This window comes from Ascaphus truei, chromosome 15 (assembly GCF_040206685.1).
Source record: "Ascaphus truei isolate aAscTru1 chromosome 15, aAscTru1.hap1, whole genome shotgun sequence".
Lineage (NCBI taxonomy): Eukaryota > Metazoa > Chordata > Amphibia > Anura > Ascaphidae > Ascaphus > Ascaphus truei.
Genome location: NC_134497.1, coordinates 37,981,846 through 38,009,740, shown reverse-complemented (window position 1 = coordinate 38,009,740; position 27,895 = coordinate 37,981,846). Strand labels below are relative to the sequence as shown.

Below are 27,895 nucleotides of genomic sequence, written 5' to 3'. Positions count from 1 at the left end.
CACAACTTAAGCCCTTACCCTAACACCGCCTACCCTGAACCCCTTAAATTAAATCCCTACCCAAAATGGTAATAAAAACTTACATTAGATGCGGCTGGTGGCGGAGAGTCCGTCTGCGCCTAATCCGGCGGTCAAATGGTTGTGGCAAAACTATTCCAATTCACAGTTAAGTGAGGCTATAGACAGCTTCAGCATAATGGACAAGGCACATTATATTAGAACCAACAGCATGGAAATATAAATAATTAAGAAAGAAAAAAATTCTTTAAATATAACTACAATAATAATCCAAATAACATGCATTTAAAAAGTTATAACTTTTTTTATACTTTCAAAATGCTCGTTTTATGCACCATAAACTAAGTCACTTTTCATTGTGATTTAGTGTAACACAGATACACATGTGCACTTATACGTGAGCGTCTTAGTCACCGATTATCCGTAAACATGCCTGGCTTTAGAGAAAGGTCTCTCCCCTGTGCGTCTTCTTGTGTGTTAAGGCTGGATAACACACTAAATCCCTTCCCACATTCCCCACATACATACGGTCTCTTCCCTGTTTGTCCTCTCGTGTGTCCTCAGGTTGGATAACAGACTAAATCCCTTCCCACATTCCCCACATACATGCAGTCTCTCCCGTGTCTCCTCGTGTGTTTGTAAAGGTTGGATAACTGACTAAATCCCTTCCCACATTCCCCACATACATGCGGTCTCTCCCCTGTGTGTGTCCTCTTGTGCATGTTCAGGATGGATAACCGACTAAATCCCTTCCCACATTCCCCACATACATAGGGTCTCTCCCCTGTGTGTGTCCTCTTGTGTATCTTCAGGTAGGATGACCGACTAAATCCCTTCCCACATTCCCCACATACATAGGGTCTCTCCCCTGTGTGTGTCCTCTTGTGTGCCTTCAGGGTGGATGACAAACGAAATCCCTTCCCACATTCCACACAAAAATGCGGTCTCTCCCCTGTGTGTATCCTCTGGTGTGTGTTCAGGCTGGATAAGTCACTAAATCCATTCCCACATTCCCCACATACATGCGGTCTCTCCCCTGCGTGTGTTCCCTTGTGTTTGTTAAGGTTGCATAACACACTAAATCCCTTCCCACATTCCCCACATACATGCGGTCTCTCCCCTGTGTGTGTCATCATGTGTGTGTTCAGGCTGGATGACTGACTAAATCCCTTCCCACATTCCCCACATACATGCGGTCTCTCCCCTGTGTGTGTCCTCTTGTGTTTGTTCAGGCTGGACAAGTCACTAAATCCCTTCCCACATTCCCCACATACATATGGTCTCTCCCCTGTGTGTGTTCTCTTGTGTATGTTAATGTGGGATAACTGACTAAATCCCTTCCCACATTCCCCACATACATATGGTCTCTCTCCTGTGTGTGTCCTCTTGTGTGTGTTCAGGCTGGATAAGTCACTAAATCCATTCCCACATTCCCCACATACATGCGGTCTCTCCCCGGTCTGTATTCTCTTCTGTGCATTCTGGTCTAATAACCAAGTCAGACTCTTCTCACTTTCTCCAAGATCTTTTCCGGTGGCAGCTGCTAATATATATATTTTGGAATGAGAAGCAGTTACATTGTTTATTAATTGCCTTGACTGGTTGAAAGATGAATTTTCTGTCATATTTATTGGAATGTTGCAAGATTGTTCTGTCCTCATCTTTTCCATATTCTCATTTGGGTGTTTGAACTTCAGATGTTTGAGGAGGTAATCCTGGCTGCTAAAAGCAACCTTGCAGTGCTGGGATGGGTGGGTTACTGGTGCTTGTCTTTGTACTAGACGAGATAAAAAAGTCACTGTTACACAAACTGTCTTACAAAAGGTCATGCAGGAGAGGTAAGTTGGCACAAAAAGTTCAGGATGAAAGTAAACTGTAGATGTACATTGTAAAAATGAAGGGTTCAGCACAACATGTGCAGCATGAGGGCCGGGAGAGTAGATGTAGAGGATCATACAACATTCAAAGTGGATCATAATATTTAACGATTTAAAAGGAAATCTCACTTGCTGCAAAACACCAATTCAAGTGGCAGAAATCTTTACAAATCCTTTGATAGATAGAAGTCGATATTAACAACATTTTTAAACATTTTGCTGTACTGGACTTCACTTTTGTCCATATGAGTGGTTCACACTCTCTGGGCGCCATACCGGAAGTCTCCTGTGTTAATTTTTTAATACAATTGTTTCCAGGTTTTTTTTTTAGGGAACAAGGTGTCTGTACTTGTGTTACTGATTCTCCCCATAAAAACATTGCATTTTATTAAACACAATGATGTGTATGTATATATAGGATATTGGGTACTAGTCTAGAACGGGGGTGGAGGTAGGTGATGTGGGTAATGGCGGTAGTTGCCCTGGGGAGGGTGGTTAGGCTTCACGTGGGGGGGTGGAGGTGGTGGTGAGAGGGGTTAACCCCTTAATCACCTTAGCGACTAGAATGGCAATGCTTTACTGGACACTATCGGGGTCAACAGGGTTAGGTAATGTTGCCTCTGGTATACCTTGGTAACCACCAGCATGAAACGGGTTAATGTTATTTTGATCATAGGTTTCTGTAATAGACATTACAGAAGCCTATGGACAGAAATATTAACCCAATGCGGTATGTAACACATTATTAACGGTCACATTAATTCCCATATCACGAGATTGGCCTAAATATCGCACCCAGTAAATTACCACAATCTTGATATATACCACATTAATATTGCGGTAATAACACCAGTTAATTTATTATTTACCCGGGTGCGATATTAACGTCACTTTAACAGAATTTGATGTATCTGAGCCGTAGTGTTTTGTTTATGACTGTGGGACAAACCAAGAACTAACCATGCTTTACTAGCCACTAAGGTGGCAAAGGGGGGTAGGTACAGTAGTGTAATGTGTATATTATCCCCTCTGTGGTCAGCTAGTCATGGAAACCGATGACTAGTTGACCCGTGGATTACTAAGGGGTTAATATGTACTGTAATGTATATTAATAACTATTTTATCATCTATTCTATGTTGGTTTAGCTTATCTTGCCTATGTATATAATAGGCAGTATATTGGCCATTATATATACAGGAAAGACAGGGCTAGCGCCAGCCTGGAGAAGGTGATATAATATTTGCGGTATTTCTGCTGTTCATCCCGTTCCGATAAATATCTAAACTTGATGTATGGCAGTTTTTTTTTTTTTTCAACTTCAAATTTTTTATTGGGTCATACATTATAACACAGACCATTGTGTAACATTCGTATGCCCATCGGTATTTCTGCCCCGGCTCTCACTACCATGGGTTATCAGTGAACATGCTGAAAACTGCACAAACAACATTTATTCACAGGACTTGACTAACCTGACTGACATAACCAGGACAGGACAACATCGGGTAGGTACGGGGGTGGGGGGGGGTTGGGGGTGAGGTAAGAGATGCTTCGGGTAGCTTCTGGGTCTGTAATCATCCGTTTCAATTGTCGGGGTTCACCGGGCGCCACGGGCGCCACTTGGGTGATCTCTTAGGTGCTGATCCTAACAATGGGATGGGTCCTACCTGTCACCTATAGTAGTCTGCGTATGTCATGCTCCATCACCCGAAAATGCATTTACTGTTATTATTGCAAAATTGTGCTGGTATCCACCCCTGGGATGTCTGTGTGTCCATGGGGGATGTATGGCAGTTTTAATTAAAAATGCGGTACAGGCATACCCCGGTTTAAGGACACTCACTTTAAGTACACTCGCGAGTAAGTACATATCGCCCAATAGGCAAACGGCAGATCGCGCATGCGCCTGTCAGCACGTTCTGAACAGCAATACTGGCTCCCTACCTGTAACAAAGCTGCGCGCAAGCGGGGAGACTATAGAGCCTGTTACAAATGCGTTTATTACATCAGTTATGCACGTATATGATGATTGCAGTACAGTACAGGCATCAATAAGTGGGAAAAAGGTAGTGCTTCACTTTAAGTACATATTCGCTTTACATACATGCTCCGGTCCCATTGCGTACGTTAATGCGGGGTATGCCTGTATTATGCCTGGTTTCTATCAGATCCAGTGATTTTAACGGGTCCAATAAAAATTCCTTGCACGCTAATAAGGCACTTTTATATGGGCGGTAATACTGCATTTTTGGTTACCGCAGCTTGATGTATCCGGCCCTCAAGTAACCTCAAGTCAGGTTTAGTGATATAAAGTTCTAGTTGACCCGCAATGGTGTATGCAGATCTATCACTATTTGCAGTTTAACATCAGTAATAAGACAATAGAGATGTAAAAAACACACAACACACATATTCCTGATTACCTTGTGCTGGCGTGTTACTTTTCCACAGCATGCCCTCTTGATACCAAGCTCTTTTCCATATTCATCTCCATACCAGACCAGGAGCTGTGTGTGTGGGGGGAGGTCTGTGCTGGTTCTGTAGTAGATTTTCCTGTGGTACTGCAACGCCACAAGGTTCTGTTCTTCCTCGTTTCTCGCACAATTTACAGACCTAAAATTGGGACAGTTAGTGACGTGTCAAAGTAATGTCTATTTTATAAAGGAAGAGCTGAAAAAAGTTACAAGTGGTTAATAATGTGACTTGTCTTTTCTTTCTTCTCTACAGTTTTTGAGGTGAACAGAAGTTAATTTAGAGCAATGTATATACGATGGCTCACTTGTATGTACCCACAGTTTGAAAGGAATGGGAGCCACAGGCCACACCAGTGACTACTTTCTTTCACTTTAAAAAAAATAAAAAATAAAAAAAACAGTTTTAATGAAAAAATCCCCTAAACATGACTAGATGACACAAGTGCCACAAAGGTGAGTTTTCTTCCGGTGGAACTAAGCAGAAACAGAAAGTGGGGTTGATGTAACAAGGTGTTGTAGCAGGAATGTGTTCCATTAGCAACCTGAGCGTATAACAGGCCCTGGGCTGATTTGGAAACTGGACTATAGAAAAAGCTTTGAGCCACAGTCTAATGAGGTAACAATGTCGGTTTGGGCTTGAATAAGAAAACTAAAAAAGTGGAACCAGCCCCTGTAAGAAAAGTGTAACATTATGCTCAAGTTGTCATGAACATATATGATCAAATACAGAAATGCTGTTTAAAGCTTAAAAGGAGTCAGTACGAGAAGGTATCATGCCAAGCACACCTCTGAGGAAGGCAGCATGGCCTTGATGCCTCTGATTTAGAGAAGGAGGGCATCCTACTATTAAAGCAGGAGAATAAAAAGGTGAGAGCGCACATTAAGTCTAACATCCATCCTTTTTCATAATGTCTCCTCAGCCCTATTTGTCTGACCATTGTTTGAACAGGCCGTGTAAGGCTACATACAGGCAGCAATGGTGATGAACAATGTTGTGAGGAGAAGACAGGAGTGAGGGGAGAGGTGCAAAGAACTGCTGTGATCACATGCTCATTGCCATTTACTTGAGTGGCTGTTAAAGTGCAATTGAGGCTATTGCACTTTAGTGAATCTAGAGTTTGGTAAAAAGAGGAGGCAAAGTGGATAAGGAAAATTATTGGCTAAAGCAATAAAATTCCGGGCATTATTGAAATCCCTGCTCTCTGATTGGTTAGAATTTTTGGCAACTTGCCAATTCACCTTTCAGAGATGCAGGGAGAGCGCACTGAGAAAAAAACGCCAATTTTAAAACTTAACAGTAAATATAAAACAACACCTTCTTCCTGACTCTCCTCCTGCCTTCTTTCACTCTTTTTCCGCTGTCTCGGAGGAGGTGTCACTGCTGATCTCCTCTTCTCCCTCTACCACCTGCCCTCTTGATCTCATTCCCTCCCATCTCCTAAAACCTCTTGCTCCTATAATCCCTACGCTCACACAGATTTTTAACTCTTCCCTCTACTCTGGTACCTTTCCAGTCTCCTTCAAGCATGCAACAGTTATACCATTACTCAAAAACAGTAAGCTTGACCCTACCTGTCTTTCTAAGTATCGACCTATCTCCCTCCTGCCTCCAAACTGCTTGAACGTCTTGTATTCCCTCGATTGCTACAATTCCTTCTACAATTTGGCTTCCGCACTGCTCACTCCACTGAAACAGCCCTCACTAAAATAACTAATGACCTCCTGTTACGATAGGGAGGGTAACCAGTCCAATAATAAAGGCATTATACCCGGCTGGTTAACCTTAAATCGTGTTGGGACGGAAGGGGTTAACTATGTTCCTCACACTGACATGTTTTCCCCTACACCACTACTATTAATCCTAATCCCTGTTGGGACGGAAGAGGTTAAAATGTATTGTCCCCCTAATATCATGTTTTCCCCTATAAGCCTGTCACAGTAGACCAGGTCTTATCTACACATTAATACCGGGATTCTGGACTGAGCACACAAGATGAGTAAAATAAATTGTAATTTGTTTCTTTTCAGACAAACACACAACTCTTCACAATATACACTCAATAAAACACTTACTGGGATGGGGGAACAAAAACAAATGTCCTTGGCATGAAAAAAAGCCTCTGGGCACCCCTGCACGCATGCAAGTGGGTGTGCAAAAGGATCCGTGTAGCAGTTCCTGGCTAGGGCACAACTTGCCAGCCCTATATCTTTGCCAAAAGGAAAAAGTTTGTTCAGTCCTTACAGGGTTTGTTTGGGAACCCTTAGCTCTAACGAATTCCAGAAGAGGGGGATGATCCTTGGTTACGATATTATTAACCCCTCACACCCCGGAACTGCTGACGCTGGAACTTGGTTAAATCGTTGTTAAAATCAGGTGAATGTCTCTGGGACTGAGCTACAGGCCTCTTTATAGGGTTAAGGGTCCTATACCTAACATACACACCCAATCCCTTCCATGAGAACACTTATTCCCCCTATCCCAGACTTGCCAGTAGTTCATAGCATGGGCAGAAGTGGCTTCCTGGTTTGCACAGAGTATGTTATTTGCGGCAATAGGAGTGAGCTAGCAATCTAATTTTTGGAGTGCAGCTAAGTAAAAAGAAACCATAAGGGGAGCGCATGCGCGAAGGATCGGAGTATGGAGGCATAAGAGACTAGCTCCGTCCCGCGCTATTAAAAGATAAAGAATAAAACTACCCCAAGCACAAAACCGGGTCCCCACATTTATACCCTGAGCTACATAAACACCCCAGGATGGCTCCGAAGAAGCCGGTGGGGCAAAAAAAGCAAAAGCTATCCGATGTACGGACGTACTTTGGAGGAGCAGCAGAAAGTGCCCCAACCAGAGAAATGGCGGACACGGACACAGAAATAGAAGGAGATGATGAGGACACGAACAGTCAGTCCCAACTCCCAGTCAGACGTTGCGATTTCGCACGACTGTATACAGACTTAAAAAAGCTTTTACAAGCTGATATTAAGGAGGTAAAGAGAGAGATTACTAAATTGGGAACCCGAACAGATGACCTGGAAACTAAAGTTGATCTCACTATTAAAGCAGGAAAGAAGACTGAAAAAAAAAACAGCAGACCTGCAAAAACAGATTGATGAATTAAAGGAGCGGCAGGAGGACGCGGAGAACCGCGATAGAAGAAACAACATAAGGATACGCGGAGTCTCGGAGGAGATCGGGGACTGTGAGGCCATCACCGCAAGATGGCTGGAGTCCCTGATGCCAGACAGCACGAAAGAAATCCTTACAATGGACCGCTGTCATAGGGCCTTACGCTCCCGACCAACTCAGAATGAACAACCGAGAGACATCATCCTCCGGTTGCATTATTACACAACGCGGGAAGCAGTGCTAAGGTTGACAAGAGCCTTACCGACGGTAGATTTCGAGTCCAATAAACTGCAAATCTTTCAGGACTTGTCCCCGCTTACTCTGGCGAGACGTCGCTCCCTGTTCCCCGTAACAAAAGTACTCCGGGACAGTAATGTGAGATATCGTTGGACCTTCCCGTTCGGACTTCAAGTCACGAAAAACGGGAGATCCCTTACACTAAAAGATATTGGGGAAGGCCCAGGGTTCCTTAACGCACTTGGTCTGCAAGGCCCCCCGACTGAAGCGACAGAAGAAGAGACAGCCCTGGAACCAGAATGGAGTGGAGGGCCGACCACACCAAAACCCAAGAGAACAAAATGAAAGTCGCAATAAAGATCTCTTGTGGACACGTAAAACACGTTGTGTTCGGTTGGTTAAGTTGCCAGGTTATCGGCTAAATTGTGCCATGTTGTGCTCTGAAATGGAGCTAGACCATACCTCTATCTCATCCTTACACCCCTATCTGAGTACCTGCAGAATCACCCTGATTGGATCCTAAGTCCCCCCGCTGATTCCGGTCAACGTCGCCAATTCCTGGACGAGGAAAACAAGAAACTCACCTTTAGACGATGACCACGAGGCTGGAGGAAGATGGCGGGCATAATGGTGCTTCTTGTGCCCCACCGTGAGGCGCAGAACCAGGAAGAGGTGAGCGAGCGGGAGCAGGGAGCAACACATCCTCCGCGAGGCAGCAGGAGATCCAAAATGGCCGCCGCCGGAAACCGGAAGTCAGCATCATCGGACAGCGCCAGGGACACCGGCGCCATCTTGGAGGTGGCAGACCTATCCGGAGCGGCTGCAAGCTACGAAGGCCCCGCAGGCGGAAAGAGACAGCTAATAGCAGGGACGACACAATCACCATGCAAACGGCAGAGGCATAGCAGCGCCATGATCGCGGAACCGCATAAGACAGCGGGACAAAGGGACAAAAAAACAAACAGCACACACACCAAAGAGGGACACAGCGGATGGGGACAGATAGGGAAATCCCCATTACAGTATAAGGGCACATTAGGTGGGACACCCATAGACGAAAACAGAGAAGAAGGAAAATATGAGCTAAGGGGCCAAGGAGAAGAGAACAGAATTATGGAGAGAGGCTAAAGAGCATTGTTGTTGTCTTAGCATACATGGAGATTATTGGCTGAGTAGCACAAGTTAAAATTAAAGTTATAGGAGCTAAGGAGAACCTAAACAGGTTTTCAGTTATAAGAGAAGTTCAACTCAACAGGTTAATAATGTGTATACTAGTTAATTACACAGATTTGAAGGAGGTAGTTCAAAGGAGAGAGCGGGCCGGAGGGATGGAGAGGGCTTCATACCCCGAGGTCGGCATGTGCTATAGATGAGATCTGGGGAGGGGGGTCTCCCAGGATCCCGTCAAAGTCCTTTGGGGAGGGAGAGCGGGTAATGGTCCTAAGGGTGCGGGGCCACACTCCCTGAAGGCGTTGGACTCTACTTCAGGACATGGGAGTCCTGAAGAGGAGCACATATTGTTTATACATGTGTACTTACATGATGTTTTTTCTTTTATGTCATTTATGTGTCTATCCTCTTGTGTCTTACCCCTCCTCCTCCCACCCGTCCCGCCGGCGACAAAGGTAACCAGCACAGTAGCAGACTCAGCTCAACAAGATCGAGTTTGGAGTAAGACCCCACGGAGTGGGCCCAGCTCGGCCATAGCAGCTACCGCACAGGAATCACTAGAAGACGACCCTAATGGGTAGAGTGATACGTTGCCTCTCCCATAACATAAAGGGACTGAATAACCCAGCTAAGCGTAAGTTGGCTTTTAAAGACTATAAAAGACACAAAGCAGACATCCTCTTCCTCCAAGAGACTCACTTTTCTAAAACTAGTTACCCCAAATACATTGACAAAGATTTTAACACAATTTACCTAGCTTCAGCATCAGTGAAGAAAAGAGGGGTGGCCATTGTATTCCATAAAAATTTATTATTCGAGCTAGAAAAAAAGGTGATAGATGCCGAAGGCAGATTCATCATTTTGGTAGGATCCATACAAGGTCAGGCCCTCACACTGGTCTCAATATATGCCCCGTGTGAACAGGCAACAGATTTCTTCGCCCTCTTCTTCCGGCGTTTGCAGCGGGAAGCAAAGGGCCAAATAATATTGGAAGGGGACCTAAACAGGACCCTCAACCCAAAGCTAGACAGATGTACAGCCCCTAATCCCCCCAACAAACGAGACATACTAACAATCTCTTACGGACTCCAAGACTGTCAGCTAGTAGACATATGGCGGGAGCAACATCCACAGACCAAGGACTATACTTTCTACTCCCACCCTCATAACCGATATAGCCGAATAGATTACTTCCTTGTATCTAACAGACTGGTCCCGATGGTCTCCCATTCGGGAATACACGATATTTCGTGGTCAGACCACGCACCTATAGAGCTGCGGTGCGAGCTAAATTTACTAGATAGACCAGGAGCGAACTGGAGATTAAATGAGCTGCTGCTAAAAATTCCTAAATTCGACTTGGAAATCGCAGACAAAATCAGAGAATACTTCACAGAGAACGAGGGAAGTGTAGCTTCACCTGCCACATTGTGGGAGGCCCATAAGGCTATCCTCAGGGGATCTCTTATGTGCCTAGCTGCTAGACGCAAAAGAGAACAAGAGAGTCAGATAAAGGAGCTAAAAGGGAAATTGGCGTCCCTGACAGCATTACACAAAACCTCCAAACAGGAAGCAATCCTGGAACAAATCTAAGATACTAAAAAACAGTTAAATCTAAAACTGACATCCCATGCAGAAAAAGAAATGAGCTGGTCTAAACGTCGATTCTTCGAAAAGGCAAACAAGCCAGACACTCTTCTAGCAACTAGACTTAGAAACAAAAAAACAAATTTTCACATTCAATCTATACGCACGCAGGAAGGGGAACTTACCTCTAATCCTAAGCGAATCGTAGAGGAATTTAAGAGATACTATGAGTCGCTCTACGATGGGGGTAAAGTTATCCATAATCAGAAAACGAAAGATAATCTCCGAGAATTTTTGAAAGAGGCAAATTTGCCCACATTGAGTCGAACGGAAAGAGAGGCACTACAGGCAGACTTCTCTCTAGAAGAGTTGACAGATGTTGTAAAGTCTCTTAAGCCAGCCAAGGCGCCCGGCCCAGATGGCTACTCAAACCTCTACTATAAAAAATACCTAAAACTTCTAGCCCCACATTTACTGAAACTCTTTAATTCGGTATTGCAAGGAGCTTCGTTCCCAGCACAGATGCTCCAGGCGTCAATCTCACTGATCTACAAAGCAGGAAAGGACCCGGCAGACTGTAAGAGCTACCGGCCCATCTCTTTAATCAATACAGACATAAAAAAATTCTCAAAACTAATAGCCAATAGAGTGGGTATCGTCCTTCCCAGGCTGATACATCCGGATCAGGTGGGGTTCATTAGTGGCAGGCAGGCGGCAGGCAACACCAGACGAATAATTGATGTAATTGATCTGGCCCAAAAGCAAAATATCCCTTCGCTGGTGCTTAGTCTAGACGCCGAGAAAGCTTGTGACCGCATTGACTGGCCCTACCTGAGAGAGACGCTAGGGGCATTTGGCTTCGGAGGAAGTTTGTTGGGGGCCATTATGGCACTGTACGAGGGGCCAGCAGCGAGTGTGAGACATCAGGGGTTCCCATCAGAGCTTTTCCAGATTCGCAGTGGCACAAGACAGGGATGCCCGCTGTCCCCCTTGCTGTTTGCCCTATGTATTGAACCCTTGGCGGCACATGTTAGGAACAGCCCGGATGTCGCGGGCATAACACTCAAAGAGCAGTCACACAAAGTGGCCCTGTATGCAGATGATGTGATCCTGACATTATCCCAGCCTCTTACCTCTCTACCCAATGTGTTCTCAATCCTAAGGAGATTCAATCAAATTTCGGGTTTCAAAATTAACCAGGTCAAATCAGAAGCTCTCAATCTAAATTTACCCAAATCAACAGAAAAACTAATTGGACTCAATTTTAACTTTAAATGGCAGCCCTCCACGATCAAATATTTAGGGGTAAATCTCACTAAAGACTACAAAACCCTATATAAGGCAAATTACCCACAGTTGTTTAAGACTTTAAAAGAGGACCTACGGCGATGGGCAGAGTATGGCATCTCGTGGATAGGCAGAATTCAAAGCGTAAAAATGAATCTTCTCCCACGGGTGCTATATCTTTTTCAAACCCTCCCGATTCCCATGCCAAGAGATGAGATCCTCTCATTACAGTCCGCAATAACGAAATTTATTTGGAACAAAAAAAGCCCCAGAATGAAAAAAGATATCTTGAGGAGGCCGACCTCGAGAGGAGGGCTGGGGGTGCCGTGCTTACTTGCCTATTACGAAGCTGCTCAATTAACGCAGATTCTGCAGTGGCACACAGACCCGACCCTTAGGAGATGGGTGGCACTGGAGAGGGAGTGCTGCGCTCCGGTAGATTTGAAAAACCTGATATGGCTGCCCAGGAACAGCCATATACGGATGAAAACACCACTGCAGGCCATGAGAAATTCCCTGAAAGTATGGGAGGCCACCAAATTTAGATGTTCTCTCACATCACGGCACTCACTGATGACCCCCATTTGGGGTAACCCAGATTTCGCTCCAGGCCTAGATAGAGCTCATTTTGCAAATTGGATCCAGGCAGGCTATCTCCGATTGTACGATCTGGAGGGCAGGGATGTAATCAAATCCTTTGCTCACGTAAAAGAGGAAAAAAACATTCCGAACTCTGAATTATTTAGATATCTACAGATCAGGGCTTTCTATAACAAGGCCCCTATTCGGCCGCGGAGAACAAATTTTGAGCAGATGTGTGCCAGACAATCGGACACAAGGGGACTAACCTCTCGAATGTATAGGGAAGTAATCTGTCCCAAGACGACAGACGCCCCCAGACTTAATTACATGAGGCAATGGGAAACAGACTTAGGGGAGACCTTAGAGGACAACGAATGGGACAGGATCCTACAGGCAGCGGCGAAGAGCTCTATCTGTACAACGCTAAAGGAGAACGCCTATAAAGTCCTGATGCGTTGGTACTATACCCCAACAAAACTCTCTAAATTCGTCAGAGGCTATTCTCCGCTCTGCCCCAAGCAGTGTGGAGAAAGAGCAGACTTGCACCACATGCTGTGGTCCTGTACGAAGGTGGCCCCGATCTGGGGAGAGGTTCAGGAATGGTTGCAACGGCTAATTGGGCTCGAGGTCCCCCTAGATCCATGGCTGTTCTTGTTGGGCCGACGGGTCCGGTGGTTCTCGAACGCAACACACAAATTAATTGCACACTTTGCCACGGCCACCAGATGGGAGATCGCAGCATTGTGGAAGCAACCAGAGATTCCGATTACACCCAAAATCAGAAATAGAATTTGGTTCGTCTGCCGGATGGAACAGTTGACAAGTCTGGTCAACGACACCGGCACAAATTTCCTAAAAGTTTGGTCACCTTGGTTGACACAGACAGACATCCCGGGGATAGATGATACCAACATACTGCAATGATATCACGAAAAGGCGCTCTCCGGTAGCGAAATGGATCCTAGACTTTAGGATAGTTGACTTAAAAGGGCATATTTAACTGAATCATAACTCAACTTGGAGCAGGAGAGATAGACAAGAGTCACTCCTACAGCGGAGGTTCCTGAACCAATCACGGAAGATTAAACAGTAGAAGAACAACTAACGCCCGAGTCGCCCCCCACCCCCTACCCCTCCACCCCCCCCCTCTTCCTATCCCCGGTTCCTGTGTCCGTCCTGTATGTTATGTCACGTAATGTATGTCGATTGGAGGAGAAAAACGGAAATAAGGTGATTCCTTGTAAGCCAATGGACTGTGTTAACATGTTTGTATTGTCTCACCCAATAAAATGAAAGTTAAAAAAAAAAAAGAAAGAAACCATAAACATACATATAAGGTTTATAATTGTGGCATAAGCAGAAACTATATATATATAAATAAACTGTAGTTGAGTTAAGTTTTAAACTGTACAGGCAGGAAGCTTTTCCTGCCAGCCCGGCAAGGAATGTATTAACATGTAAATATGTTAAGGGTACATGAGCTGAGGGCTTTCCATCTTTGGGCTTCAAAGGGCACCCTGCTAAGTTGGTGCCTCTATGTCTATGAGAAATCCAAAGTTGAAAAGCCTCAGATAGGCTAGGTGTTAAAGTGGACAGAATATCCCTGAGTATCAGATCCTGGTACACAGGAGGGGCCATTCACACTTGGTTGCCAAACCCCCGACTTACTGTCGCCATGTAAGAAGTTGAACCCAGTATGCTAAGCAGCTTAGGTGTCAAGTTGAATAAGCACATTTCTCATACATCCAGTTACCTGCAGCTAGCTTTAGAGCTACACAAATAATAGTGTAGGGGAAAATATGATATTAGGGGGACAATACATTTTAACACTTATTCCCATGTTGTTATTTGTATTATTTGCTATTTATATGATTGTCATGTGTATTACTACTGTGAAGCACTATGTACACTAATGGCACAATATAGAGACATACATACATGCATGCATACATACCCCACCCACAAAAAATATATATCTAATGGTGCAGTATAGTTATATTACAAGTGAATATGTCTTCTTAAGGTCTATAGCTATTATACTCACAAAAGTGAGAATCGATCTATGTACGTAACGGTATCTTTAGATATTGCCTCTTCAATTTTGAGGACGAGTTTGTCAACTTCAGCAATGATGTATTTGTGGATTCCTTAAATGGTTAAGCACAGAGAATCAAACATAGTGCAGACTGTATAAAACTGTATTAGAATGGTAAGTATATCACAATACACTCACATGATTTAAGTTGTTATTAGGCATTTAGATACACAATTGATCTCGCCTCCGGTTCAGCTTTCTGCTTCTCCTCTGCTCGGCGTGCGTCTCACGGTGGCGTTTCAGCAATCCGGATGTGACGTCAGCGGGTTTGGGCAGTTCTGGTCGGTGAGGTAGCTGTGGATCCTCTATCAACGTCACTCTACACGTTTCACCTTACTCGGTTTCATCAGGAGTGCCGATGATACTGTTCTTAGTGGTTATATACCCTAAGCTATCCATTGATAGGTTTAAAGCCAATTAGATATCTTAAAGTGATATCGGTATACATATACTTTAAGTGACTGAAATGTAAGCGTATTCTCTCCATAGCGCGCATATATGAAGTTAGTTAATACATGCTTCATCTGGAAGGGCACAGTGGATGATCTAAATCTATTTCTTCTGTATTTGGATAAGAATTATCTAAATTTTAAATTTACATCTAACGTAAGCGAATCTACTGTAAATTTCTTAGATCTTTCTATTTATATAGAAAATAATTCCATAAAAACAAAAAACTACTTTAAAGAGGTGGATGCCAACAATTTTATATTACAGTCCAGCTGCCACCATAACAAATGGATAGCAAACATCCCACATGGTCAATATCGTAGATTAAAACGGAACTGCACTGATAATCTTGTATTTACAGAACAATCCACCACTTTAACTAAGAAATTTACAGATAGAAACTATAAAATTAAAAATGTTAGACAAGCACTAGACAAAATTAATTTAGAGTCTAGAGAATCCATGCTAACTCCTTCTATAAAAAAAAAGCCCAAAATACATCTATAAAAGTGCCGTTTATTACACAGTACAACAAAGATGCTAAAAAAATTGGCAAAATTCTTAATGCACACTGGTTTATACTAAAAAATGATCCGATTTTAGGATCACACTTGCCAGATGATAATTAAAAAAGCCCCTAATATCAAAAACAAACTGGCACCTAGTGCACGTAGGAAACAACAACCTATTCATGCTACTCCGCTAGACCTCCCAAAGGGCTTCTTTAACTGTAAAACATGCACAGCTTGTAAATTTAGTTCAACTACAGGATAGCTTCGCCTCTAATACTACCCATAAATCTTATCAAATTAAACAACATTTAAGCTGCAGATCAAAATTTGTGGTATATATTTTGGAATGTAATTGCGGGTACCAATATGTGGGAAAAACTATACGTCCCCTAAAAATCCGTATATTAGAGCATATTGGAAATATAAAAAGGACATTAGTCACACATAGTGTTTCAAACCATTTTTTATTATTTCATAATTCCAACCCCCAAGGACTTACCTTTAAAGCTATTGAGCAAATAATGCCACACTGGAGAGGGGGAAATAGAAATTCTGCTCTAATTAAGAGGGAATCATATTGGATAAACGAACTCCAAACTATTTCCCCTTTAGGTCTAAACTTAAGAGTTTGATATAAAACCGTTTCTGTGATGTGTATCCAACTCTAATTCTTTGTCTCCCTATAGATCTCCAATAGATTAAATATTAATTTAAGATGGTTATTATAAATTAACCAAGAAATACTATCCTTATTATGTGCTTAGAATAATTGTTTAAAATTCTTTCTTTTTTTATATTATAGTTAGACCATTATAGTTTAACTAATATTTTTATTATGTTTAATATTAATTGTTTTTATTTAGTTGAAATCTTATTCTTAAATAAATATCTCTGATGTGTAAATAAATATCTCTGATGTGGAGGTAATATGTTTATATAGTAGTCAGTCATTTATTTTCACAAAAAGGTTTTTATTATTAGGTTACAGTACATTGCATACAGTGTCCATCAACCCGCTATCTTCCTTTAATGTACCAAAACCCAATTTTTCTTTTTTCCAGCGTCCTCCGTTTAGACACAGACATACTGGGTAAACCAACTCACGTACCTAACAAACCAAACAGACACAAAAGGGGGGTGGGGGAGGGGGGGGGAGAGGGGGAGAGCCCAAAGTCTTCTGTGTGTTCACCAACTCTACTCTTACCTATTTTCTGAGGAGCAACTTGTAACTGTGGTAGCCCTATTTAACGTCTTCCCTACCTGTACCCCCTTTACGCGCTGTCTGTATTGGCTCTTCATAGGAGAATGCATCTAGTTATATTATGGCATGATGGTGGTGGCATTCACCCCCGGGATATCCGAGTGGTCTAGCCACTTGGTCCAGATTTTAAGGAAATTTGTGCCGGTGTCGTTGACCAGACTTGTCAACTGTTCCATCCGGCAAATATACCAGATTCTGTTCCGAATTTTTGTAATCGTGGGTAAGTCTGGTAGCTTCCACAAAGCTGCGAGTTCGCACCGCATGGCTGTTGCAAAGTGTGCAATCAGTTTTTGTGCCGGTCTGCCTATTCCCCGAGTGCGCCTGCCCAGCAGGAACAACCAAGGGTCCCGTGGGACCGGTTGTCCGAGAATACTCGTTAGCCAATCCTGGATTTCCTCCCATAAAGGAGCCACTTTGGGGCAACCCCACAGCATGTGAAGCAAGTCTGCCTGTTCCCAACATTGTTTTGGGCACAATGGGGGGTAACCTTTGACGAACTTTGCTAATCGTGTTGGGGTGAGATACCACCTCATTAGGACTTTATATGCATTCTCCTTCAAGGTGGTGCATATAGAGCTTTTCGCTGCTGCCAGTACTATTGTGGAACAGTCTTTATCTTCTACTGTCTCCCCTAAGTCCGTTTCCCATTTGATTCTATAGTTAAGTTTAGTGTCAACGTCCTGTCTAGGGCAGACCACCTCTCTGTATATCCGAGAAGTAAGTCCTGTAGTGTCCGTGCCTCTGGAACACAGCTGCTCAAAATTTGTGCGCTTGGGGCGTTTGGGAATTTTCGTATAAAATGCTCGCACCTGGAGGTATCTAAAAAATTCAGAATTGGGCATCTCTGTTTCTGATCGAATTTGTTCGAATGTTTTGATAGCTTGGCTTCCTTCCAGGTGTAGTAGCCTAGTAAGGCCTTTTGCTTTCCAGACCGCTAGGTTCTTGCGTAACATACCCGGAGCGAAATCAGGGTTCCCCGTAATTGGGGTCATAAGTGTGTGCTGGGTTGTCAGGGCACACTTGTGTTTGGTGTTCTCCCAAGTAGCCAACGAGCAATTCACTGCAGCCAGTGGCTCACTCAAGGTCTGATATATCTTTTTGGGTAGCCAAATTAGGTCTTGTATCTCTACGGGGTCACAGCATGCTGTTTCTAACTCAACCCATCTTCGCAGGCTAGGATGCATGTGCCACTGAATAATTTGGGTTAATTGTGCCGCTTTGAAGTACGATATCAAGCAAGGTACCCCTAAACCTCCTCTAACTGTTGGCCTAGTGAGAATGCTATTTTTTATACATGGTTTTTTATTACCCCAGACGAATTTCACCATAGAGGACTGTAAACGGAGGATGTCGTCTCTGATCACTTGTATCTCTTCTTTGTATTGGCTGACGCAGAGAGCCATGTTCTATATCTGTTATCCAGAAACTTTGGGGAACTGGTCCTTGAGAAGTGGGTTTCCTGGGGTAGTATTATGTCGGGGTCCTGTCGTCGGTAGTCTGTGAATGCTAGTTTTCTTTTCAGGGGGCTATTAAAACCTTTTACGTTATGTGATAAGATAGTAAAGTCCTTACCCATTGGTTTTTTCAGTATGATGTGCTGCGTTACCTCTTTCTATCTGGGTCACGATTCTCTTCAGAGTGTGGTTCTGTGAACTGCTTTGTACACTGCTCATCTGTACAGGGAAGAAACATTGGGGTACACACATCGGGAACATGGGGGAGACAACAAAAAAACCTTGGTAACTTTCGGCAACTTCAGGGGACCGAGTCCCCTGGGATGCCTGAACTGCCCCTTGTGGGGTTCCGGTTCGGGTGGGCTCTCCTCTGACCCTGTCAGGGTGAGCTTGACCCGTTTCCACCGGCCCACCGGGGTCTTGCATGGGTCCCTTGGGGTCTAACCCCCAAGTATCCATGAGGAGACTCATGGCGACGGTAAGAGGGCAACCACCCCCTCCCCCACCGCTTTTAACCAGTGTTTATGGCAAACCGTTATAGCCAATGCGATCGTCCAGCATCTCAAGGACCGCGGGCATAATTGTTTTGTGTGTATCCTATCTATGTGGGGAACTCTTCTTATCCCTCTGCTCATGCCCTCTGTGCAATCCCTCCGCGTCTATTTACCCTTATGGGCCTTGGGGTATTTTAATCCCTTCCCTCTATTCCTTCTATTGTAGGGACTCTCCCCTCTTGGCCCCTACTTCGGGTGCTTGTGTTTGTTATGTCATTCGCCCCTCTGACTGCTTCCGCGGTTGGTGCCCTCTGTGTGGTACTACCGGGGTCTATCTTATCTTTATTGGATATTCTCCCTCCCCCTACCTCCTTTAGTGTTCTATCGCTATGTATCCGGGCTATGTGTGGGTCTTATGACCCTGCGTTCTGTCCGGGATAGCTGTCTTTCCGGGTCCTGCTGCGGTTCTGGCGCTTCAGAATGACGTGCGTCTTCTTTTCCCCATTAGGTCGCCTCTACCAAGATGGCCGCGCGGCCATATCCGGTGACGTCCTTCCGGTCTTTGGTCTTTAGTAGCCGGATGTCGACGGAGGCGGGCATCTTCCCGCGCTGGGCTCTTCTTCTTCCGGCGATGCAGCTTTCTTCCCGCCACGAGTCGCGATGCCTCCATCTTCCCTTGGTGCGTGCCACGCGCTTCTTCCGGGTTGCGGGGCAGCCATTGTCGCCGGGATTGCAGGTAAGTCTCTTATTTTTCAGGTTTGGCCTGCAACCATGGGGTAGAGTGTTCATGTCCCTTACTAGATAGGTTCTGTTGTGGCAATATGGAACCATATTCTGCTGCTCAGCACTCCGAGATGCAAGCGGACCGGTTAACCCAAACTTTGCGCCATAACTTGTAGGCAACCAAACATTACAATGTACATTTTATTCTGATAGAGTGAACAAAACACGCTCTTTCTCCGACTCGGTGGTAACTCGGGTCTTCCGGGATGTGCCGGCCTGTTGCCACTCATTGTCCGGTTCTGCCTCTTTCCGGGGGCTCATGGCTTCTCCGCTTGTTACCCCCAGTCTGCGCAGGAATTCATCCCCCTCCTCTAGGTTTTTCATCGAGGTGGCCTTCCCGTTTTTGATGACTAGTAGGCCAAACGGAAAGGTCCACCGATAACGAATAGCTCTGTCTCTGAGGAGGCGGGTGATCGGTTGTAACTTCAGGCGTCTGGCCAGGGTCAGGGGGGACAGATCCTGGAAGAGCTGCATGGAGACACCTTCAAATTTACAAGCTTCGTCCCCTCGGGCTTTTGTGAAGATTGCCTGTCTGGTGCGGTAGTAATGCAGCCGGGCAATCAAATCCCTCGGTTGTGCATTCGCCAGCGGCTTGCTCCTTAGGGCCCTATGGCACCTATCCAGCATTAGTTCTGCCACCGGGGTGTCAGGGAGCAGAGTCGCCATCCATCTTGTGATGAACTCTTCTATCTCCATTATGTCCTCGGGTATGCCGCGGATACGGATGTTACTCCGGCGGTCCCGGTTCTCGGCATCCTCCTGGCGCTCGGCCAATTCTGTGATTTGATTTTGCAGGTGGGAGGAACGCTTTTCAGATTTTTTGATTGTTGTGGAGACAGCCATCATTTTGTCTTCCAGGGCCCCGGTTCTTTCTCCAAGGCCCTGTACCTCTTTCCGGAGTTCTTGTATTTCGGCTCTAAATAACGATTTCATATCGTTATATAACCGGTCGAAATCACAGCGCCGTACGGGCCGCTGTTCCGGCATCTCCTCCAAGTCCTCCTCGCGTTCCGACCCCGATCCTGGTGCTGAGCCGGGCGCCATTTCTGCCCTCCCGTCTCTGGATGCGGATCTGCTCAAATATCTCCGGAGATCCCCCGTGTTCTTCTTTTTTGTGGATGGCGGGGCCATCGCTATGTGTTCCGTCGCCGGTAGCAGTGAATTTTAGATATGAACTTTGAATTTGGTTTGCCTTATTTTGAATAATGCTTTGGCGGGGGTAGGAGCTACTGGATTAGGCAGCTATTCCCCTCACCATCGCGCATGCGCCTCTCGTAGTCAGTCGTTTATAGCATCACTAATACTCCTCATGTTTGATGTGGAGATTACACATTTGTTTGTACATTAGAAAGTCACTATTAGTATATTTGTAAGCATGTATTAACTAACTTCATATATGCGCGCTATGGAGAGAATACGCTTACATTTCAGTCACTTAAAGTATGTGTATACCAATATCACTTTAAGATATCTAATTGGCTTTAAACCCATAAATGGATAGCTTAGGGTATATAACCACTAAGAACAGTATCATCGGCACTCCTGATGAAATTGAGTAAGGTGAAAAGCGTAGAGTGACGTTGATAGAGGATCTACAGCTACCTCGCCGACCGGAACTGCCCAAACCCGCGACGTCACATCCGGATTTGCTGAAACGCAACCATGAGACCCACGCCGAGCAGAGGAGAAGCAGAAAGCTGAACCGGAGGCGAGATCAATTGTGTATCTAAATGCTTAATAACTTAAATCATGTGAGTGTATTGTACTATACTTACCATTCTAATACAGTTTTATACAGTCTGCACTATGTTTGGTTCTCTGTGCTTAACCATTTAAGGAATCCACAAATACATCATTGCTGAAGTTGACAAACTCGTCCTCAAAATTGAAGAGGCAATATCTAAAGATACCGTTACGTACATAGATCGATTCTCACTTTTGTGAGTATAACAGCTATAGACCTTAAGAAGACATATTCACTTGTAATATAACTATACTGCACCATTAGATATATATTTTTTGTTTCCACATGTTTTGCGCTTCCCATCGACCACCACTTCTTCATACCTACCTGGGATTGAGGGAGCAATCCTGCTTTGGGTTACAGCTCCATCAAAAGAGTTTGTTTGTATCACCACATTTATATTCAATTTTGTTTTGAATTCTTACTGTTGTGTTAACACGTTTTAATTATAAGTAGAGCGCCACTATTGATATATATATATCCTTTGCACTAATACTCCACCCACATCCTGTGCCCCCACATAAAACCCTTATTTTTTTTTTACACACATGATTAATACCATAGGCCGGCGGGTGTCTGGGGGCCTTTGGGTGGTCCCCGCTAGGCTCCGTGGGCCTTCAGGTGATCCCCAATGGGGTCCAAGAATGATCCCCGCGGGTCTCTAGGGGTCCCCGGGTGGTTCTCACAGAGGTCTGGTGGGCCTCGGGTGGTTCCCACGGGGGTCTGGGGGCCCTCGGGTGGATCCCACAAGTGTTTGGGGCCCCACGGGTGGTTCCCACTGGTCCCCACAGCGGTGGGGCCCCCGGTTCTTACCCGCAGATGTCCCCCGTGGGTCCTCAAGTGGTCACCGTGGGTGTCCTCGGGTGGTCCCCGTGGTACCATTCCTGTATGTAAAAAACAATGTGAAGGGCCTCCTCGTCAGCTTACTGCAGGTCCCTGTCCTCCGTTGCCAGAAAAAATACATAGCAAAATACATTCTAATGGCCCCAAACCCCTTAAACACCTTAGCGGTTAATAACCGCTATAGTAATTAAGGGGTTAACCCAACCTGCCCCGATACGCACCCGGGAGGCCTAACCACCCACCCCGGACCCACTATACCCACCCTGTACCCATTGAGTGGCACAGTGGTACATTATACCCATATAATATTGGCATGATAAGCCACTATAGCACTCAATCGGCACCCTAATCAAAATACACTAATGCCCAAAAGACAATAATAAAACATACAAAAACACCTAATCACCCCAATTCACTAAATAAAAACATGTATTTTGCTGTTTTTCTGGCATCCCCAGACACCCGTGGGAACAACCCGAGGGCTCCCAGACCCCTTTGGGAACAACCCTAGGACCCCCAGACACCATGGGGATGATCCAGATACCCGCGGGGACCACGGAGCCTAGCAGGAACCACCCTAAGGCCCCATGACACCCATGACCACGACGATCCTGCTTGCTGCCTGCTGCCTAACCCTGCTTATGATCCCAACAATCTTGCCTGTTCCCCGCTGTTCCGACCACCGCAAAAAACATGACAATAAAATAACCTTGGTGAGTAGCTGCATGGAGTATGTGTGCTAGCTACTGTATCAGTTAGACAAGTGAGCTGTTAAACTAAAGGTTGCATAGAAGAGAGTACAGTACCAAACAACCCAACATACAAAGCAGATAAACAAAATAAGAAGGAAACATAGAACCTAGCACTTACAGGGCTTGATGATGCTGGGCAGAGATATAATCCATGGGGACCCTTTGGGCATGGAGTTAGTTTCATGGTAAGAGGCAAAGTCCAGGTCCAAAGGGCTCAGTCAGAAGGGACACTCCAAGGGGAAGCATGCCAGGTTATAAGTAATTATAGTGAGTTTAACCATAGAGAAATAATGGATCTGTAATGGGTTAATCAAGGAACATTGGGTCTAGAACTTTGAGCAAATCAAGACATGAGTGTTTTCAGTCAAGCCCAAAATACAAACAGGTCAGTCAGGGAACCTGAGCAGGCTCAAGTCAGCAACCAACAAGGAGGTAGCATTCTGACAGGTCCTTAGAACAAAAAAAATTAAGAAATGTGGATGAGCTGAAATTTGAAGTCACCCTTGGGACAAATGGAATTTCATTGGCAAGAAATCAGGGGTGACCTGGGCCAACAATGACAAGGCAGCAACAGGCCAAATAGATAGGGGAAGCAGAGTCCTCCAATAGAACACAAGATATTGAGGACCTTAGCCAGGCCAACATACAGCACTGTATCTGGGCTGTGTTTTCCTTCCCTCTCCTGTCTGCATAGGAGAGCTGGGATCAGTGACAGTATGCAGGAGAAGATAGTGGCTGGCAGTGGGACACAACATTAGAACTCCCAAAAGGAGACAGGGTTATAGGAGGGAAAGGCACATCTCAGGGGGGCAGACCAGGCAAGAGAATTAGCTTGGATGATGAGACCAATAGCAGGGTTTCACATTTGTTTCATGCTGCTTCCCTCACAGTAAAGTTTGGAGAACAAAATTGGATGGATATCAATACAGATGTAGCATCTTGTTTCTATCAGCCTCCATGGATGCTCCACACTTCCTCCGTTAGCACTCCATGATGCAAGTAGTGAGTTTCCGCGGCATGCCGTACCTGTTCCGTATGAATTTATTTAGTGGGCAGATGAAATTATTATTTGTGTTTTGACAGTTCAGTGTGTGCCTGGCATATGGTGCACTGAATATCTTTACCTATAGGACTCTGAATTTTACAGTGTAGTTCAATGTCTGAAGTAGATGTCTTACAGCACAGTAGTCAGATAAAATGTATGTACTGTATATGTCTTTGTTTAGTGACTTTGTTCTGTCATTACTGTATCCAATGTCAGTGTTTCACATTTTATTAAAAATCAGTATGTATGTAACAGAATCTGAGTCAGACATCAACTTCATTTTTGAGTGTTGTATGGGACATGATGGAAACTCCTTGCAGCAAAAGACCAGATTGCAGTTATGCATATATCATATATTCCGCAATTGAAGTCGGGACAGATAAGAGAGCAACTCTGTCTGAGATCTATGAGCAGATCATTGACAAGTACAAATACTACAAAACTTCACCAAACCAGGAAGGGTGGAAGAATTCTATAATACACAATTTAAGTTTGAATGATTGCTTTATTAGAACACCCCACGTCCCAGCAAGAAAGGAGGTTGCTGGTCGCTGCACCCATCCTGGGTGAGTATGTTTGATCATGGCAATTTATCATGGAGAAAGATATCGATTGAGAACAAGAGACTGAATAATAGACATTCCCGAGTTGGTATGTATCTATGTACAGATGTAGCTGCCGTTATTCGAACAAATCCCGAAATGGAATTTCGAGATATGCCCGTGACCCTCTCTAGTGTGCCGGGGCAGACTAAAGGCGCCTCGGATTAAGACAGCAGGGGTCCCTGCTGTGTGAGTCCCACCGGATTTCTGCAATAGACCAGCAGTAAGTGATTGGCTGAATCAATCACTAATTGCACGCCTCTCACAGGCGATCACATGGGTTTTATTAAAATTTGGCCATTACAGTAATGTAGCAGGGGGTCTCCGAAGCTGAACAAAGTTTATTTCAGCCTCGGGGACCCTCTATTTTCCGAGATACAGGCCCCGGTATGGGGTGCCGGTATCCCTCTGCTTTGTTTACATCCCACGTGAATTGTAATATGGGGATACCGGCACCTCATAACGGGGCCTGTAACTCGGAAAGTAGAAGGTCCCCAGACCTGAAATCAATGCGGCTCAGTTCCAGAGACCCCCTGCTACATTACTGTAATGTTAGAATTTTAATAAAACCCCCGTGATCGCCTGCGAGAGGTGCTCAGTTAGAGCAGCGGTGCGCAAACTGTGGGGCGCGACCCCCAGGGGGGGCGCCTGTTTCACAGAGGCCCCGCGCGCGCTTCCCGAAGGCACTTATATTAAGTGCCGGAGGAGCTGCAGGGCCTCTGTAAACCTTACTTACCTTGGCTCCGGCGGCTTCCTTCGTTGCCATGGCAACGCAGCGGCAAAATGACGCCGCACGGTCATGTGACGTCACATTGCTATGGCAACGTGACGGCATGACGCCGGAGCGCAGGTAAGTGGGAGTTAGGGGGGGGCGCGGGAGTGATGAGACCGCCGGCAGGGGGGCGCAGGGGAAAAAAAGTTTGCGCCCCCTGAGTTAGAGTGACTGATTCAGCCTCTTACTGCTCCTCTATTACTCTGTCCCTGAAGGACGCGCAGTTGTGTCAGTCTCCTACTTGGAGCTGTTTTTAATGTAGTGCTCTTAAGTCCCCTGGTTCTATCTATGTAGACGGCATTAGCTGGATAATTTTACCAACAGGCAGTGAGTTTGCCTTCCTGCTCCACATGATATATGCACAATTAGAGCCTTTCTGCTGGGCAACTCACTGTTAATGATACTGTGAGTGCCAGCTCCACTATGTTGTGAACTATTTTCCATTAATAGAGCCTGTGTCAGCGTTACCATCTAAGCATATGCAACGTCATATATCATTTACTATCACTGTAGGTGCTTGCTGGTATATATTTGAGCAGGATTTCTGGATTTCCGACCATTTAAAGGCTCACTGAGTAGGATATATTTACCTACTGTTCGCATAGTTGCTCCAGAGGGGTTAACACCCTGACTTACAGCATCCTCTGTCCTTCCAACCCCAGGAATATTGATTTTGGGATTGTATAATCACACATTTATTGACAGGGATGCACGGTATTGTCAATTTAATTCATTTTTAATACATAGTACACAACGTTTGGTAATATATGTTTTAAGTAAATTCATTAAAAGTTAGATTTTATATTATGTAGGAGTGCAGTTAGTGAATTCTTTTAGGGGACACATCCATTTTGTGTTCCCCTTCCCCCCTCTTTTTGCCTGATTCACTTTTCAGTTCACAGTTTGCACCCACATCAATAATTACCACTATTATATACTTTATTACTTCACTCAATTAGTGTGGCCCTGTGATCACTCCCGAATCTTCTCCTTGTATTCTATTTATTTATATAGTGTAAAGAGATTAGGGAAAGATAGTTGCTGCTGCATGTAGATGTGTATACTCCTCCAGTTCATCAATTTGTGTTTTTGCCTTTCCATGAGTGCCAGCAAGCAGAGATTGCTAGGCTATGAGTTTCAGGGTGGGTTTTGCAGAGAAAGTCTTCTCAGATTGTGGCTATGTAGCGGGGTCCCCGAGTTACGGGACACGGCACGCAGTCTTATCACAAAGTAGAAAATTTAATACAGCATAAATCCAAAGTTTCGGCTGCACACAGGCAGCCTTTGTCAAGGTGAGAGATGATACTAAACAATGCTAAAAACTCTTAAATAACCCTTACAATAGTGCTTCATTGATTGTGTGCCAGATCACCTCTCTTTTTTTTATTTATATAGCGCCATTAATGTACATAGCGCTTCACAGCCCCTCCAATGTGCCACAACCTGCTCATCAGCTTCAGCCTCAATACCACTACCATTTCCAGTACGGGTCAACCAACACTGAAACCCAGATACATCTACATCCCAGCTACCTGTCGCAACCAGAGTACCAGTCTCACCCTGAGTTTCTGTGTCCATCTGGTTACCTTTATCTTTGCTACATCAAATTGACAAAACATATATGGTAATAAGTAAGGAAGGGTTCACAGTTTTAGTGTAAGGACCTGCGTTAATTTTGTTTACCTTGACGTGGTATGCAGGCTTACGACGCTTATTATTATTTAAGTATTTAAATTTTATAGTTATTACCATATATGTTTTGTCAATTTGATGTAGCATTGGGTACCTCCGTCTTTTCTTGTATACATTTGCCACCACGCTCAGTAGCACTCATTTTGGCATAAATCTATTTTCATGATGTGGTGGGTGTAGGAGTTTGAGCTCTCTGGGAATGTGTGTGTGTTTACCTTTATCTTTACCAGCACGGGTCAAGCAACTCCACCAAGAAGATGAACCTGAATCCCAATGATATGATCGTTTTGAGCATTTACGCACAGCACACCCCTGGCATCAACAGTGAGTCACTAATACCGTATAAGCCAACAAATGCAATTAATAAAAGGGTGGGTGTCTTACACATACCTCTCGGCATTACCGCAGGCGAGCTGTGCTCTGACCTATCCTCTCTGCTGCAGTCTCAGATTCACTTTCCCGGAAGTGGAGACACTGACTACATCCAGGTCACAGCTCTGTGTCCTACTGCGTATGCTTACACTCAAGGGATCATGGGAGTTGTAGTTTTTAGACTTCAAAACGGATCAAGTGTCACATGCTGTGCAGATTAGAAACAAGACAGTAACATTTTTTAGGCACTGTGATAGGGAAAGATAGTTTCTGCTGCTGCTGCATATAGATGTGTATACTCCTCCAGTTCATCACTATGTATACCTGATCTCTCTGTGTCTCACAGAGGGCTGGGGCAGCACAGGCTGCTGGTTTTGTCTTTGAAATGCAGATTGTCCTGATTTTATCATTTAGTTAATAACAAGTGCCCCCCCTGCTCCCTCACACAGAGCTAGGGTGACCAGATTTTGAAAATGAAAAACCGGGACATTTTTTTTTTTACTTAACAGTTTATTTATTGTAGTACACTTATACTTACTACCATTAGTCCTTGTTACATAGTTGTGTGTGTGTGTGTTGACCTCACTAATCGAACAAAAAAAAACCAGATGTGAATGATTCTGAACCCCTTAACCAGTGTCAGGACGCCGCCTCTTCACAATTTCTA

The 27,895-nt window shown here is 44.7% G+C and overlaps 1 protein-coding gene across 4 annotated transcripts; it reads right to left on the bottom strand.

Moving 5' to 3' along the window:
• Positions 1-302: 302 nt before the first annotated feature.
• LOC142466825 (uncharacterized) lies at positions 303-27,336 on the bottom strand. Of its 4 annotated transcripts, none has more exons than XM_075572312.1 (3): positions 27,247-27,336; positions 4,306-4,509; positions 303-1,795 (listed from the first exon to the last, which is right to left on the bottom strand). In XM_075572312.1, the coding sequence occupies exon 3, from the start codon at positions 1,686-1,688 to the stop codon at positions 579-581; it is 1,110 nt and encodes a 369-aa protein (XP_075428427.1). In that variant the 5' UTR covers positions 1,689-1,795; positions 4,306-4,509; positions 27,247-27,336; the 3' UTR covers positions 303-578. The 4 variants fall into 4 exon arrangements, with proteins under 4 accessions (XP_075428427.1, XP_075428423.1, XP_075428425.1 ...); XM_075572308.1 differs by having other exon boundaries at positions 4,320-4,509; XM_075572310.1 differs by lacking the exon at positions 27,247-27,336 and adding an exon at positions 21,964-22,026 and having other exon boundaries at positions 4,320-4,509.
• Between the last annotated feature and the right edge of the window lie 559 nt (positions 27,337-27,895).

Bases quoted from the DNA above. Each gene is read 5' to 3' on its own strand.
- LOC142466825 (XM_075572308.1), bottom strand. From the start codon at position 4,350: ATGCTGTGGAAAAGTAACACGCCAGCACAAG. The intron at 1,796-4,319 runs GTAATCAGGAAT...TATCTCGTCTAG, and splicing joins AAGTAACACGCCAGCACAAG to TACAAAGACAAGCACCAGTA.